This window comes from Pseudoliparis swirei, chromosome 16, assembly GCF_029220125.1.
Source record: "Pseudoliparis swirei isolate HS2019 ecotype Mariana Trench chromosome 16, NWPU_hadal_v1, whole genome shotgun sequence".
NCBI classification, from domain to species: Eukaryota; Metazoa; Chordata; class Actinopteri; order Perciformes; family Liparidae; genus Pseudoliparis; species Pseudoliparis swirei.
Window position 1 is genome coordinate 1779165 of NC_079403.1, and position 16464 is coordinate 1795628.

General features: G+C 45.3%; 1 protein-coding gene across 1 annotated transcript in view; it reads right to left on the bottom strand.

The window, feature by feature from the left end:
• The window catches only part of LOC130206609 (aspartyl/asparaginyl beta-hydroxylase-like), a 50122-nt gene extending 35317 nt beyond the window's left edge, over nucleotides 1-14805 (bottom strand). The window contains exons 1-5 of the mRNA XM_056434654.1: nucleotides 14341-14805; nucleotides 14208-14267; nucleotides 13533-13751; nucleotides 12253-12297; nucleotides 5038-5106 (exon numbers count right to left, since the gene is read on the bottom strand). Coding sequence (XP_056290629.1) covers nucleotides 5038-5106; nucleotides 12253-12297; nucleotides 13533-13751; nucleotides 14208-14267; nucleotides 14341-14515 — 568 coding nt within the window. The 5' untranslated portion in view covers nucleotides 14516-14805. The remainder of the gene's footprint in view (nucleotides 1-5037; nucleotides 5107-12252; nucleotides 12298-13532; nucleotides 13752-14207; nucleotides 14268-14340) is intronic.
• Nucleotides 14806-16464: the final 1659 nt, after the last annotated feature.

Consider the following 16464-nt stretch of genomic DNA (forward strand, 5'->3'; position numbering starts at 1 on the left):
TGACATCATCACACCGTTCAGAGTTAAATGTATTATTTATCACAACAAAAGCGTTAAATAAGATGTTAAATAGAAACATGATTCAGGCGTGCAGGTGTCATACCTGAAGCCTCGTCTGCGTCCGCTACGAGTCAAACGTCAGATTATTGATTACCACTCGCTTTGTCTTCTGTGGACAATTATATATATATATATAATAATATATATTATTAATAATAATATATATCAATAAAAATAAATAATGTATATATATATATAAATAATATATTTAAATAAAGATAAGTATATATACATATAAATAAATAAATATAAATAAATTATATATAAATAAATAAAAATTATATATATACACATATACACACACACGCACACACACACACACACACACACACAGATGGACACAGACACACACACACACACACACTTGTATGTTGTTAAAACCAACGTTAGGAGTGGTTTAGAGGCAGAGAAGAAAGGAAGGAGAGGAGGGAGGAGAGAGAGAAGGAAGGATCGAGGAAAGTGACAGAGGAGGAAAGTGAGGGAGAGGAGAGGGAGGAGAGAGATGGAGGAGGAGAGAGAGGAAGGAGAGAGGGAAGAGAGAGAGGAAGGAGAGAGAAAGGAGAGAGAGAGGAAGGAGAGGGAAGAGAGAGAGAGGAGAGAGAAAGGAGAGAGACGTGTTGTTGATATAAAGTCGTATTAAACTGAATATACGGAGATATTCTGATTTATTTCTCCTCCTCCTCTTCCTCTTACATTAATATCAAACGGAGACGTTATTATGGGATGTGGATTATTTTATCACAGATTATAATTTATATTTTGTGTAAATAATAAATAATGAAATTAAGCTTGCAGAGAAGCCCCGCCCCCTTCCAGTGGACCGCCATCTTGTTTTTACGTGACCCCGTTTGAATGGAGCCGGAAATTAGCTCAGTTAGCTTAGCGTGCTAGCTTTATAGCTTAGCACGACTAAATGAAACTTTATTGAATGTCTAATGAAGTCTCTACAGGTGTGTAGAGGGTTAAAGTTAGGGTTAACCCTAACGCTCTACAGAGGTGTATAGAGGGTTAAAGTTAGGGTTAACCCTAACGCTCTACAGAGGTGTAGAGGGTTAAAGTTAGGGTTAACCCTTACGCTCTACAGAGGTGTAGAGGGTTAAAGTTAGGGTTAACCCTAACGCTCTACAGAGGTGTATAGAGGGTTAAAGTTAGGGTTAACCCTAACGCTCTACATGTGTGTAGAGGGTTAAAGTTAGGGTTAACCCTAACGCTCTACAGAGGTGTAGAGGGTTAAAGTTAGGGTTAATCCTTACGCTCTACAGAGGTGTAGAGGGTTAAAGTTAGGGTTAACCCTAACGCTCTACAGAGGTGTAGAGGGTTAAAGTTAGGGTTAACCCTAACGCTCTACAGAGGTGTAGAGGGTTAAAGTTAGGGTTAACCCTAACGCTCTACAGAGGTGTAGAGGCCCATCTCCAGGGTTCTAATGGTACATTGTGTTATCGCCTTAGAAGACTAGCGGAGGGGTAGAAAACCCTTTAAACCCTTTTTATGCGAGCGCAGCTGAAAACAGTTATGCTGCTGAGAGAAGCTATAAAACTGGACTTCCTTTGGGCCACAAGAAGAACTACATTAATATTTACTATAAACATTATTTATTGACTAGATTTGATATTGATTTGATATTGATTTGATGAATTAAGGAGTTTTCATGTAAAACACATCATCGTCTGGGTGACCCCAAACTCTTGACCGGCAGTGAGTGATGACACACCTGTGAGAAGGTGACTAAAGTCTTCCTTCCTCCCTAAATCTTCATTCCTAGGAGGCTTTTAGGGGCTCAACATTAACGATGTTTTTAATTATCGTAATAATTGGGCAACATGTACACAAACAGCACGATGTGTCATCAGGTTATTTAATAAATAATATAAATTAACGCCATTCTTGACTCAGAACTCGGGCTCCACATCGTTTCTGTCCACTTCCTGTTAAAAGAGGCCCAGTCAGCCATGTTGGACCACCAGAGGGACCCGGGTCCTCCCTCCTCCTGGTCTGGGCGGGTCCCGGTCGGGTCCTCATGGTCGTAGTGGACCAGGGAGCCGTGCTAGCGGCTCTGCTTCCTGTCCGTCTACTGGTTCTGGAGGTCCAGTGGGACCCCTTTGACCTCCTGCTCCTGCTCCTCCTCCTCCTGCTCCTGCTCCTGCTGCTCCTCCTCCTCCCTCTCTACGGGCGAGGACACTACGTCATAAAGGAAGGTGACGAAGCCATAGATCCAATCAGAGCCCTCCGCCGCTAAAATATTAAGAACCTCCTCGAGAGACTCGGCGTTCGCACTACCGCCGCCATCTTTGGTCAAGCCTGACGAGAGAGAGAGAGAAAGGAAGGGGGAGGGATAAAGAGAGGGAGGAGGAGGAAGGGATAAAGGGAGGAGGGATAAAAGGAGGGAGGAGGAGGAAACGCAAACCGGATGGGAGCAGAGGTGGAGATGAAAAAGGGGGAGAAGAACCAAGGGTGAGAGGGAAGGAAGATAGTGTGAGAGAGAGAGAAGGAAAGAAGGAAGGATAGTGAGAGAGAGAGAAGGAAGGAAGGAAGATAGTGTGAGAGAGAAGGAAAGAAGGAAGGAAGGATAGTGAGAGAGAGAGAAGGATGGAAGGAGGATGGTGTGAGAGAGAGAAGGAAGGAAGGAAGGAGGTAGGATATTGTGAGAGTGAAGGAAGGAAGGAAGGAGGATAGTGTGAGAGAGAAGGAAGGAAGGAAAGAAGGAAGGAGGGAGGATAGTGTGAGAGAGAAGGAAGGAAGGCGGGAGGATAGTGTTAGAGAGAAGGAAGGAAGGAAGGAGGGAGGATAGTGTTAGAGAGAAGGAAGGAAGGAAGGAGGTAGGATATTGTGAGAGTGAATGAAGGAAGGAGGATAGTGTGAGAGAGAAGGAAGGAAGGAAAGAAGGAAGGAGGGAGGATAGTGTGAAAGAGAGAAGGAAGAAAGGAAGGAGGTAGGATATTGTGAGAGTGAAGGAAGGAAGGAGGATAGTTTGAGAGAGAAGGAAGGAAGGAAAGAAGGAAGGAGGGAGGATAGTGTGAGAGAGAAGGAAGGAAGGAGGGAGAATAGTGTTAGAGAGAAGGAAGGAAGGAAGGAGGTAGGATATTGTGAGAGTGAATGAAGGAAGGAGGATAGTGTGAGAGAGAAGGAAGGAAGGAAAGAAGGAGGGAGGATAGTGTGAAAGAGAGAAGGAAGAAAGGAAGGAAGTAGGATATTGTGAGAGTGAAGGAAGGAAGGAAGGAGGATAGTGTGAGAGAGAAGGAAGGAAGGAAAGAAGGAAGGAGGGAGGATAGTGTGAGAGAGAAGGAAGGAAGGAAGGAGGGAGGATAGTGTTAGAGAGAAGGAAGGAAGGAAGGAGGTAGGATATTGTGAGAGTGAATGAAGGAAGGAGGATAGTGTGAGAGAGAAGGAAGGAAGGAAAGAAGGAAGGAGGGAGGATAGTGTGAAAGAGAGAAGGAAGAAAGGAAGGAGGTAGGATATTGTGAGAGTGAAGGAAGGAGGATAGTGTGAGAGAGAAGGAAGGAAGGAGGAGCAAAGGAATAGAGAGCGACCAAATAAAATAAAGGATGGCGAAGCGGGAAAGAGGAAGAGAGTTAAGAACCAAGTAAACAACAACAACTTCCTGTCTGTCTCGTCAGACTTCCTGCTCTGAATTAGAGGCGGCCATCTTGGTTCCAGTTCTTCTTCACTTCACTTTTAAAGGTTCCTCTTCCTGATTGATTTTAATTGGTTTACAGGAATATGACTCTTCACTTGCAGGATGATGAACTCCTAGTTTATTATTATTAACCTGTATTTATATTTATTATTATTAACCTGTATTTGTATTTATTATTATTAACCTGTATTTATATTTATTATTATTAGCCTGTATTTATATTTATTATTATTAACCTGTATTTATATTTATTATTATTAACCTGTATTTATATTTAATAAGTCAACTGACGCACGTCGGCTGGTTTATTCACGTGAAATAATAAATTCTGCTGTGATTTATTTAAACGGATTAAAACAGAAACAATTCATAATGAAGCCGATTAGTAAAAAGTCAGAATTCATTTGTTAGTTTTTCTTCTCAGACGAGTAAATAAACGATGAAATGTTTTCTGAAGTCTGGAGTGATCACTGCTATGCTACGCTAACATCTCTGCTATGCTACGATAATGTTGTAGCTCAGCTACGCTAACATTGCTGCTATAATAACATTGTAGCTAGGCTACACTAACATCGCTGCTATGCTATGCTAATATCACTGCTATTTTACACTAATGTTTAGCTCGGCTACGCTGACATCGCTGCTATTCTACGATAACATCGCTGTCATGCTATGCTAACATCGCTACTATTCTACCCTAACGTTGTAGTTTGGCTACGATAACATCACTGCTATGCTATGCTAACATCTCTGCAATGCTAACATTGTAGCTCAACTATGCTAACATTGCTGCTATGCTAACATTGCTGCTCGGCTATGCTAACGTCGTAGCTGCTCCAGCAACACTTATAACTGCATAAAGACGTAAATACAGCTGCGCTTATTGTTTGTTCCACACGGTTCAAACATCTACACACAAACATCTACACACAAACATCTACACATCTACACACTTATATCTACACACAAACATCTACACATCTACACACACACATCTACACATACACATCTACACACACACATCTACACAAACATCTACACATCTACACACACACATCTACACACAAACATCTACACATCTACACACACACATCTACACACAAACATCTACACATCTACACACACACATCTACACACAAACATGAATAGAGTGTTGTCTGGTCTCGACTAATATAATAATACTATTTCTTTCCACCATTTCTGATCGGCTTTAAAGACGCAGCGTCACAAACATCGTCTTCAAACGTTCAACACGTCACATGACACCACAGAAGAAGAAGAACAACAACAACAACAAGAGTTTCTGTTTAAAAACACAAAAGAGAAATAAAAAGCGGACTTGCCGAGCAGAACTTTAGCGTCTTCCACGTCAAAGTCTCCGTCTCCATCGGCGTCGTAGGCCGTCAGTTTACCTGAGGAGGAGGAGGAGGAGGAGGAAGAGTGACACAAGCTCATGAAACAAGTAAAACATATTAAATTCCTAAATGACCTCATGACGCCGCGGCTTTGTTACATCTAGGAAATGTAATTAATTATTTTATGTTCACTTAAGCTCAACAATCAATAACATAACACTAGTATTTATATTATTGGTTTGAAAAAACGTTGAAAATAATCTTTTAAATATCAATATAATAAAAAGACAATAGAATGCGGTGTTATATCCCACCTGTAACTTCACATGCATCATAATAAGAGAGGAGATTCATTCCACCTGAAGCTTCACTGAGAACAGAGCGCTGCGTATTAATAGCAGACGAGAAGGAGGAAGAGGAAGGATGTGGTGGAGGAGGAAGAGCTCTCACACGGGTTCATAGGGGTCTAAGGACAGGTGCAGTCTGAAGGCTGTTCTTAAAGGGCCAGTCCCTTATGTTCGTCCCTTAAGCATTCAAACCCCAACTCAAAGTCTGCGTGTTCTTAGAGTCACGAGAGATGAATAATACATGATGTAATACAGAGACCGCCAGATGAACCTCAACGAGTAAACAGTGAAGAGGATGAAGTGAAGCGGTTCTCTGGGACCTCTTCAAGGACTCCAGGCCGACTTCAGGTCCACTACAGAACCCACAGATCAGTTTCTCTATCTTACCTCACGGAACAGGACTGCAGTCACATGTGTGTTATTTAAATATCTCTCTCTCTCGCTCTCTCTCTTTTCATTTGTTTTTAAACCAACACTTTGCATGCACCTCTGAAGCTTCACAGGACGCGAAGAGAGAGAGCAGAGCTCGTAAAATAACTTCAGTGTGAAACAGATGCTGCCAATCAATCAATATATATATATATACACACACACATAAATATACATATATTTAGATATAGCAATATATTTACCAACACTACCACTTATCTTTATATCTATAAATAAATACATTTATTTATATATATGTATAAATATAGGGTTAGTAGTGGTTCTGATGCCCCCTGTGGACTAAAGTGGTAGTGTTGGTTCTAGTGCCCCCTGTGGACTAACGTGGTAGTGATGGTTCTGGTGCCCCCTGTGGACTAAAGTGGTAGTGTTGGTTCTAGTGCCCCCTGTGGACTAACGTGGTAGTGATGGTTCTGGTGCCCCCTGTGGACTAAAGTGGTAGTGTTGGTTCTGCTGCCCCCTGTGGACTAAAGTGGTAGTGTTGGTTGTGGTGTCCCCTGTTGACTAAAGTGGTAGTGTTGGTTCTAGTGCCCCCTGTGGACTAAAGTGGTAGTGTTGGTTCTGGTGTCCCCTGTGGACTAAAGTGGTAGTGTTGGTTCTGGTGCCCCCTGTGGACTAAAGTGGTAGTGTTGGTTCTGCTGCCCCCTGTGGACTAAAGTGGTAGTGTTGGTTCTGGTGTCCCCTGTTGACTAAAGTGGTAGTGTTGGTTCTAGTGCCCCCTGTGGACTAAAGTGGTAGTGTTGGTTCTGCTGCCCCCTGTGGACTAAAGTGGTAGTGTTGGTTCTAGTGCCCCCTGTGGACTAAAGTGGTAGTGTTGGTTCTAGTGCCCCCTGTGGACTAAAGTGGTAGTGTTGGTTCTGCTGCCCCCTGTGGACTAAAGTGGTAGTGTTGGTTCTGATGCCCCCTGTGGACTAAAGTGGTAGTGATGGTTCTGGTGTCCCCTGTGGACTAAAGTGGTAGTGTTGGTTCTGATGCCCCCTGTTGACTAAAGTGGTAGTGTTGGTTCTAGTGCCCCCTGTGGACTAAAGTGGTAGTGATGGTTCTGCTGCCCCTGTGGACTAAAGTGGTAGTGTTGGTTCTGATGCCCCCTGTGGACTAAAGTGGTAGTGTTGGTTCTGCTGCCCCCTGTGGACTAAAGTGGTAGTGTTGGTTCTAGTGCCCCCTGTGGACTAAAGTGGTAGTGATGGTTCTGCTGCCCCCTGTGGACTAAAGTGGTAGTGATGGTTCTGTTGCCCCCTGTGGACTAAAGTGGTAGTGTTGGTTCTGGTGCCCCCTGTGGACTAAAGTGGGAGTGTTGGTTCTGGTGCCCCCTGTGGACTAAAGTGGTAGTGTTGGTTCTGGTGTCCCCTGTGGACTAAAGTGGTAGTGTTGGTTCTGATGCCCCCTGTGGACTAAATTGGTAGTGTTGGTTCTGATGCCCCCTGTGGACTAAAGTGGTAGTGTTGGTTCTGCTGCCCCCTGTGGACTAAAGTGGTAGTGTTGGTTCTGCTGCCCCCTGTGGACTAACGTGGTAGTGATGGTTCTGGTGCCCCCTGTGGACTAACGTGGTAGTGTTGGTTCTAGTGCCCCCTGTGGACTAAAGTGGTAGTGTTGGTTCTGCTGCCCCCTGTGGACTAACGTGGTAGTGATGGTTCTGGTGCCCCCTGTGGACTAAAGTGGTAGTGTTGGTTCTGGCCCCTGTGGACTAAAGTGGTAGTGTTGGTTCTGCCCCTGTGGACTAAAGTGGTAGTGTTGGTTCCCCTGTGGACCAAAGTGGTAGTGTTGGTTCTAGTGCCCCTGTGACTAAAGTGGTAGTGTTGGTTCTAGTGCCCCTGTGGACTAAAGTGGTAGTGTTGGTTCTGTGCCCCTGTGGACTAAGTGGTAGTGTTGGTTCTAGTGCCCCTGTGGACTAAAGTGGTAGTGTTGGTTCTGTGCCCCTGTGGACTAAAGTGGTAGTGTTGGTTCTGGTGCCCCTGTGGACTAAAGTGGTAGTGTTGGTTCTAAAGTGGTAGTGTTGGTTCTGGTGCCCCTGTGGACTAAAGTGGTAGTGTTGGTTCTGTGCCCCTGTGGACTAAAGTGGTAGTGTTGGTTCTGGTGCCCCTGTGGACTAAAGTGGTAGTGTTGGTTCTGTGCCCCTGTGGACTAAAGTGGTAGTGTTGGTTCTGCTGCCCCTGTGGACTAAAGTGGTAGTGTTGGTTCTGGTGCCCCTGTGGACTAAAGTGGTAGTGTTGGTTCTGGTGCCCCTGTGGACTAAAGTGGTAGTGTTGGTTCTGTGCCCCTGTGGACTAAAGTGGTAGTGTTGGTTCTGGTGCCCCTGTGGACTAAAGTGGTAGTGTTGGTTCTGTGCCCCTGTGGACTAAAGTGGTAGTGTTGGTTCTGGTGCCCCTGTGGACTAAAGTGGTAGTGTTGGTTCTGCTGCCCCTGTGGACTAAAGTGGTAGTGTTGGTTCTGTGCCCCTGTGGACTAAAGTGGTAGTGTTGGTTCTGGTGCCCCTGTGGACTAAAGTGGTAGTGTTGGTTCTGGTGCCCCTGTGGACTAAAGTGGTAGTGTTGGTTCTAGTGCCCCTGTGGACAAAGTGGTAGTGTTGGTTCTGCTGCCCCTGTGGACTAAAGTGGTAGTGTTGGTTCTGCTGCCCCTGTGGACTAAAGTGGTAGTGTTGGTTCTGGTGCCCCTGTGGACTAAAGTGGTAGTGTTGGTTCTGCTGCCCCTGTGGACTAAAGTGGTAGTGTTGGTTCTGGTGCCCCTGTGGACTAAAGTGGTAGTGTTGGTTCTGTGCCCCTGTGGACTAAAGTGGTAGTGTTGGTTCTGGTGCCCCTGTGGACCAAAGTGGTAGTGTTGGTTCTGGTGCCCCTGTGGACTAAAGTGGTAGTGTTGGTTCTCCCTGTGAAAGTGGTAGTGTTGGTTCTGTGCCCCTGTGGACTAAAGTGGTAGTGTTGGTTCTGTGCCCCTGTGGACTAAAGTGGTAGTGTTGGTTCTGGTGCCCCTGTGGACTAAAGTGGTAGTGTTGGTTCTGTGCCCCTGTGGACTAAAGTGGTAGTGTTGGTTCTGTGCCCCTGTGGACTAAAGTGGTAGTGTTGGTTCTGGGCCCCTGTGGACTAAAGTGGTAGTGTTGGTTCTGCTGCCCCTGTGGACTAAAGTGGTAGTGTTGGTTCTGGTGCCCCTGTGGACTAAAGTGGTAGTGTTGGTTCTGGTGCCCCTGTGGACTAAAGTGGTAGTGTTGGTTCTGGTGCCCCTGTGGACTAAAGTGGTAGTGTTGGTTCTGGTGCCCCTGTGGACTAAAGTGGTAGTGTTGGTTCTGGTGCCCCTGTGGACTAAAGTGGTAGTGTTGGTTCTGGTGCCCCTGTGGACTAAAGTGGTAGTGTTGGTTCTGTGCCCCTGTGGACTAAAGTGGTAGTGTTGGTTCTGTGCCCCTGTGGACTAAAGTGGTAGTGTTGGTTCTGGTGCCCCTGTGGACCAAAGTGGTAGTGTTGGTTCTGGTGCCCCTGTGGACTAAAGTGGTAGTGTTGGTTCTGTGCCCCTGTGGACTAAAGTGGTAGTGTTGGTTCTGGTGCCCCTGTGGACCAAAGTGGTAGTGTTGGTTCTGGTGCCCTGTGGACTAAAGTGGTAGTGTTGGTTCTGGTGCCCCTGTGGACTAAAGTGGTAGTGTTGGTTCTGCTGCCCCTGTGGACTAAAGTGGTAGTGTTGGTTCTGTGCCCCTGTGGACCAAAGTGGTAGTGTTGGTTCTGGCCCCTGTGGACTAAAGTGGTAGTGTTGGTTCTGTGCCCCTGTGGACAAAGTGGTAGTGTTGGTTCTGTGCCCCTGTGGACTAAAGTGGTAGTGTTGGTTCTGCTGCCCCTGTGGACTAAAGTGGTAGTGTTGGTTCTGGTGCCCCTGTGGACTAAAGTGGTAGTGTTGGTTCTGTGCCCCTGTGGACTAAAGTGGTAGTGTTGGTTCTGGTGTCCCCTGTTGACTAAAGTGGTAGTGTTGGTTCTAGTGCCCCTTGTGGACTAAAGTGGTAGTGTTGGTTCTGGTGTCCCCTGTGGACTAAAGTGGTAGTGTTGGTTCTGATGCCCCCTGTGGACTAAAGTGGTAGTGTTGGTTCTGGTGTCCCTGTGGACTAAAGTGGTAGTGTTGGTTCTGATGCCCCTTGTGGACTAAAGTGGTAGTGTTGGTTCTGCCCCCTGTGGACTAAAGTGGTAGTGTTGGTTCTGATGCCCCCTGTGGACTAAAGTGGTAGTGTTGGTTATGGTGCCCCCTGTGGACTAAAGTGGTAGTGTTGGTTCTGGTGTCCCCTGTGGACTAAAGTGGTAGTGTTGGTTCTGGTGTCCCCTGTGGACTAAAGTGGTAGTGTTGGTTCTGGTGCCCCCTGTGGACTAAAGTGGTAGTGTTGGTTCTGGTGCCCCCTGTGGACTAAAGTGGTAGTGTTGGTTCTGCTGCCCCCTGTGGACTAAAGTGGTAGTGTTGGTTCTGGTGTCCCCTGTGGACTAAAGTGGTAGTGTTGGTTCTGCTGCCCCCTGTGGACTAAAGTGGCAGTGTTGGTTATGGTTCCCCCTGTGGACTAAAGTGGTAGTGATGGTTCTGGTGTCCCCTGTGGACTAAAGTGGTAGTGTTGGTTCTGCTGCCCCCTGTGGACTAAAGTGGTAGTATTGGTTCTGCTGCCCCCTGTGGACTAAAGTGGTAGTGTTGGTTCTGCTGCCCCCTGTGGACTAAAGTGGTAGTGTTGGTTCTGGTGCCCCCTGTGGACTAAAGTGGTAGTGTTGGTTCTGGTGTCCCCTGTGGACTAAAGTGGTAGTGTTGGTTCTCGTGCCCCCTGTGGACTAAAGTGGTAGTGTTGGTTCTGGTTCCCCCTGTGGACTAAAGTGGTAGTGTTGGTTCTGATGCCCCCTGTGGACTAAAGTGGTAGTGTTGGTTCTGATGACACTGTGGACTAAAGTGGTAGTGTTGGTTCTGGTGTCCCCTGTGGACTAAAGTGGTAGTGTTGGTTCTGGTGTCCCCTGTGGACTAAAGTGGTAGTGTTGGTTCTGATGACACTGTGGACTAAAGTGGTAGTGTTGGTTCTGATGCCCCCTGTGGACTAAAGTGGTAGTGTTGGTTCTGGTGTCCCCTGTGGACTAAAGTGGTAGTGTTGGTTCTGATGACACTGTGGACTAAAGTGGTAGTGTTGGTTCTGATGCCCCCTGTGGACTAACGTGGTAGTGTTGGTTCTGCTGCCCCCTGTGGACTAAAGTGGTAGTGTTGGTTCTGATGTCCCCTGTGGACTAAAGTGGTAATGTTGGTTCTGGTGTCCCCTGTGGACTAAAGTGGTAGTGTTGGTTCTGATGACACTGTGGACTAAAGTGGTAGTGTTGGTTCTGATGTCCCCTGTGGACTAAAGTGGTAGTGTTGGTTCTGGTGTCCCCTGTGGACTAAAGTGGTAGTGTTGGTTCTGATGACACTGTGGGCTAAAGTGGTAGTGTTGGTTCTAGTGCCCCCTGTGGACTAAAGTGGTAGTGTTGGTTCTGATGACACTGTGGACTAAAGTGGTAGTGTTGGTTCTGATGCCCCCTGTGGACTAAAGTGGTAGTGTTGGTTCTGGTGTCCCCTGTGGACTAAAGTGGTAGTGTTGGTTCTGATGACACTGTGGACTAAAGTGGTAGTGTTGGTTCTGATGCCCCCTGTGGACTAAAGTGGTAGTGTTGGTTCTGGTGTCCCCTGTGGACTAAAGTGGTAGTGTTGGTTCTGATGACACTGTGGACTAAAGTGGTCGTGTTGGTTCTGATGCCCCCTGTGGACTAAAGTGGTCGTGTTGGTTCTGATGCCCCCTGTGGACTAAAGTGGTAGTGTTGGTTCTGCCCCCTGTGGTCTAAAGTGGTAGTGTTGGTTCTGCCCCCTGTGGACTAAAGTGGTGGTGTTGGTTCTGCTGCCCCCTGTGGACTAAAGTGGTAGTGTTGGTTCTAGTGCCCCCTGTGGACTAAAGTGGTAGTGTTGGTTCTGCTGCCCCTGTGGACTAAAGTGGTAGTGTTGGTTCTGCCCCTGTGGACTAAGGTGGTAGTGTTGGTTCTGCCCCTGTGGACTAAAGTGGTAGTGTTGGTTCTGGTGCCCCCTGTGGACTAAAGTGGTAGTGTTGGTTCTGCCCCCTGTGGACTAAAGTGGTAGTGTTGGTTCTGCCCCCTGTGGACTAAAGTGGTAGTGTTGGTTCTGCCCCCTGTGGACTAAAGTGGTAGTGTTGGTTCTGGTGCCCCCTGTGGACTAAAGTGGTAGTGTTGGTTCTGCCCCCTGTGGACTAAAGTGGTAGTGTTGGTTCTGCCCCCTGTGGACTAAAGTGGTAGTGTTGGTTCTGCCCCCTGTGGTCTAAAGTGGTCGTGATGGTTCTGGTTCCTGGTTCCCCTGCATGACTCCTCAGTATCTTTCTCTCAACCCTTTTCATGTTTAAACAACATTCTTGGTGAGAGTTCAGTTTAAAATCTTTTACCTTGTAAAACTTCAGTAAAGTTCATATGGAACTCCTTCGCTCTGGCTGCATGCAGAGAGAAGAAACAGAGTAAAGATCACACGATCACCTCAGAGCAGAAGAAGAAGAAGGCGGGGTTAGTGCAGAGCAGCAGTTACCATGGAGACACGTTAACCAGCGACACACACGTGAAACACGTTAACTCATGAAGCATCAGAGAAACATGTCAGCTGACACGTTGTGTGTGTGTGTGTGTGTGTGTCTGTGTGTGTATGACTGAGTTTGGGGGTGTACATGTGTGTGTATGACTGTGAGTTTGTGTGTGTGTCTGTGTGTGTGTATGACTGTGAGTTTGTGTGTGTCTGTGTGTGAGTGTGTGTGTCTGTGTGTGTATGACTGAGTTTGTGTGTGTGTCTGTATGTGTGTATGACTGTGAGTTTGTGTGTGTCTGTGTGTGTGTGTGTGTCTGTGTGTGTGTGTATGACTGTGAGTTTGTGTGTGTGTCTGTGTGTGTGTGTGTGTGTGTATGACTGAGTTTGTGTGTGTGTGTCTGTGTGTGACTGTGAGTTTGTGTGTGTGTCTGTGTGTGTGTATGACTGAGTTTGTGTGTGTGTCTGTGTGTCTGTGTGTGTATGACTGTGAGTTTGTGTGTGTGTCTGTGTGTGTGTCTGTGTGTGTATGACTGAGTTTGTGTGTGTCTGTGTGTCTGTGTGTGTATGACTGTGAGTTTGTGTGTGTGTCTGTGTGTGTCTGTGTGTGTATGACTGTGAGTTTGTGTGTGTGTCTATGTGTGTGTGTGTGTATGACTGTGAGTTTGTGTGTGTGTCTGTGTGTGTGTGTCTGTGTGTGTATGACTGTGAGTTTGTGTGTGTGTCTGTGTGTGTGTGTGTATGACTGTGAGTTTGTGTGTGTGTCTGTATGTGTGTATGACTGTGAGTTTGTGTGTGTCTGTGTGTGTGTGTGTGTCTGTGTGTGTGTGTATGACTGTGAGTTTGTGTGTGTGTCTGTGTGTGTGTGTCTGTGTGTGTATGACTGTGAGTTTGTGTGTGTGTCTGTGTGTGTGTGTGTGTGTATGACTGAGTTTGTGTGTGTGTGTGTGTATGACTGTGAGTTTGTGTGTGTGTCTGTGTGTGTGTGTGTGTATGACTGAGTTTGTGTGTGTGTGTGTGTATGACTGTGAGTTTGTGTGTGTGTCTGTGTGTGTGTGTGTGTATGACTGTGAGTTTGTGTGTGTGTCTATGTGTGTGTGTCTGTGTGTGTGTATGACTGTGAGTTTGTGTGTGTGTGTGTGTGTTACTCACCCAGGACGCTGTCGTAGTCCACGATGTCGAAGTAGACCACGGCCACGGAGCTCCAGACCCCCAGCAGAGCCAGGACCACGAACCAGGTGAGCATGGAGTACTTGGCTCCTCCTCCAGGTGCATCTCCTCCTCCTCCAGGTGCATCTCCTCCTGCTCCTCCTGCTCCTCCTTCTCTCTCCGTCCTCTTCCCGGCCTTGCCTTCTGCCGTCGTCTTCCCCTCTGAGGATGTAAAGAGGTTCAGGCGTGTGGGCGTGTCCACGGGGCAGCTGAGCCAATCACGTCTCAGCGTTGACCCAGAGAAGACTCCTCTTAGCCTCTAACCTGAGCTCCTGGTGTGAGGTCAAAGGTCAGGGGAGGTCGTGTGTGTACAGGCTGTAACTCACCTGGAGGTTCAGCGTTTTGGGATGTTTTTGTCAGTCTAAACTTTATTGACACAACGATCAAAGACAACATGAGCAGCGAGGACGGGCCGACCCGGACTAGAGCGAGAGGTCAAGGGGTCGAGATACACACACACACACACACACACACACTCAGACATATATCCTTTAAACCAGACCAGACTATCCAAGCCAAACCAAGCCAGACCAGACCAAGCCAGACCAGACCAGACCAAGCCAGACCAGACCAGACCAGACCAGACCAAACCAGACCATGCACACAGACCTTTCCTACCTGTCTTCTGGGCGTGCTGCACCTCCTCCTGCTCCTCCTCTACCTCCTCCTCTTTAACTCCTAACCGAGTCAAACCAGGTCAGATAAGAACCAAACCAAACCAGGTCAAACATCAGTCGTGCACCAGGCCTACCTGTCACCTGGACCACAGGCTCCGCCTCCTCCCTAATCAGCGGCTCCGCCTCCTCCTCATATACCTCCTCCTCAGTGTACACCTCTTCCTCCTCCTGCTGCTGCTCCTCCGCATGGATCTCCTCTACGGGAGGCGGGGGGGGCGGGGAGGTGCCGTAGTGCCGGTAGCGCTGCATGGACCCCCTGAGGCCTCAGCGGGACCCTCAAGAACCAGACCAGGACCGACGGGGGGGGGGGGGGGGGGGGGGCTGGACCACCAGAGCAGTTACTCGACAGCGTCTATTTATTAGAGATGTAAAAGTAACTCAAGAAGACCGAGAGATTATTTAAAGCTTCTTTAAAGAAAACTCGAAGAAAGAAAAAGAATAAAAAATAAATGAATGAAATCAATGGAGGAAGAATTAATCCAACGATGAAGAAGAGAACGCATTGAAGAGAGAGAGGCAAGAGACGGAGGAGCACTGAGCTCCTCCTCCTGCGCCTCCTCCTACAGCCCACCACCAGAACCCGACCCACACTATTATTAGAGCTGACAAACCCAGGACAGACAGACAGAGAGAGTGTGCGTGTGTGTGTGAGATGCCAGAGAGGACAGAATAGCCCACCAGATAACCTTGAAACTTATTTTCACACACACACACACACACACACACACACACACACACACACACACACACACACACACACACACACACACACACACACACACACACACACACACACACACACACACACACACACACACACACACACACACACACACACACACGGCTGATTGACATAAAGTGAACTTTGAGGAACTTTATTTCATTTATTATTTATCAAAACTTTCATTGAGTGAATATTTTCTGTGATCGTCTCAATATCAAAAAAATATATTGAGGTAGAAAATAATAATAACTTAATTAAATAAAGAACGGCTGAAATAAAAAACAAATATGTAATTATATTAGAAATAATAGAATTAGAAATAAAATTAGAAATTTGGCTTGGTGATTGGTGCATATAAATATGAAGAATATATCTATATATATTATAAACAATAAAATAATAATGAAATAATACAATTAATACAAATATAATAAATAAAAAACATGTTTTGTAAGCCTGACCACAACCACCTACAGTTACATCTAATTATAAAAATAAACAAAAATTACCAAAAGTATTATTGAGACATTATAGTGTTCTTCGCTATCATACTGTAGTAGTGTTATTTAATGTAAGTATTTATTGTGTGGTCACCTGTAATAATGCATCATTATTATATAGATTTATATTTTATTTTAACAATATGACTTTGTAAAGGTGACTAAAGCTGTCAAATATTTAACAAGTACAACATTAACCTTTGAATGGTAGCGGAGTAAAAGTACAAAGTAACGTCAAACGTAAATATCTAAAAAACTGCAAACTGTACACAGTATTTGAGAGATTGTACTTCTTTTAAATACTAACACACACTGAGAAGTATTTATTATTATTAATATTATTATGAGGGTACAGGGAAATAAAAAGTTGTGTAAAGTATTGATCCTCTAGTAAAAACTATGTATTTTAATTAATCAAGTAATTAACCTTTCTCTCTCTGCACAGGCTGTGTACCCTTTATGTACATATACAAATATATATACAGTACATATACACATATATAAATATATATATGTATACACAATATATTTAAATATACACAATATAGTCAATTATATATATATACATATTTATAAATTTTATATACACAATTATATATATATACAAAATATATATATATACACAAGATATACAATTATATATATATACACAATAAATATATATATACACACAATATATATACACAATATATCCAATTATATATACATATATATATACATACACAATAGACATCATATATATGTACACAATATATATATATATATACAATTATATAAAGGAATATCATACATATATCTACATATATTTATATACAATATATACAATTATATATACATATATATATATATGTATAAAATGAGTTTCCCTGAATGTAAACTATGAGTCAGTTTATTGTGACTAGTTCCCTGTGCAGATATCACACCGCAGTATGAGAAGGTCCCTGAACTCACCACGACACACACACTCAACACGT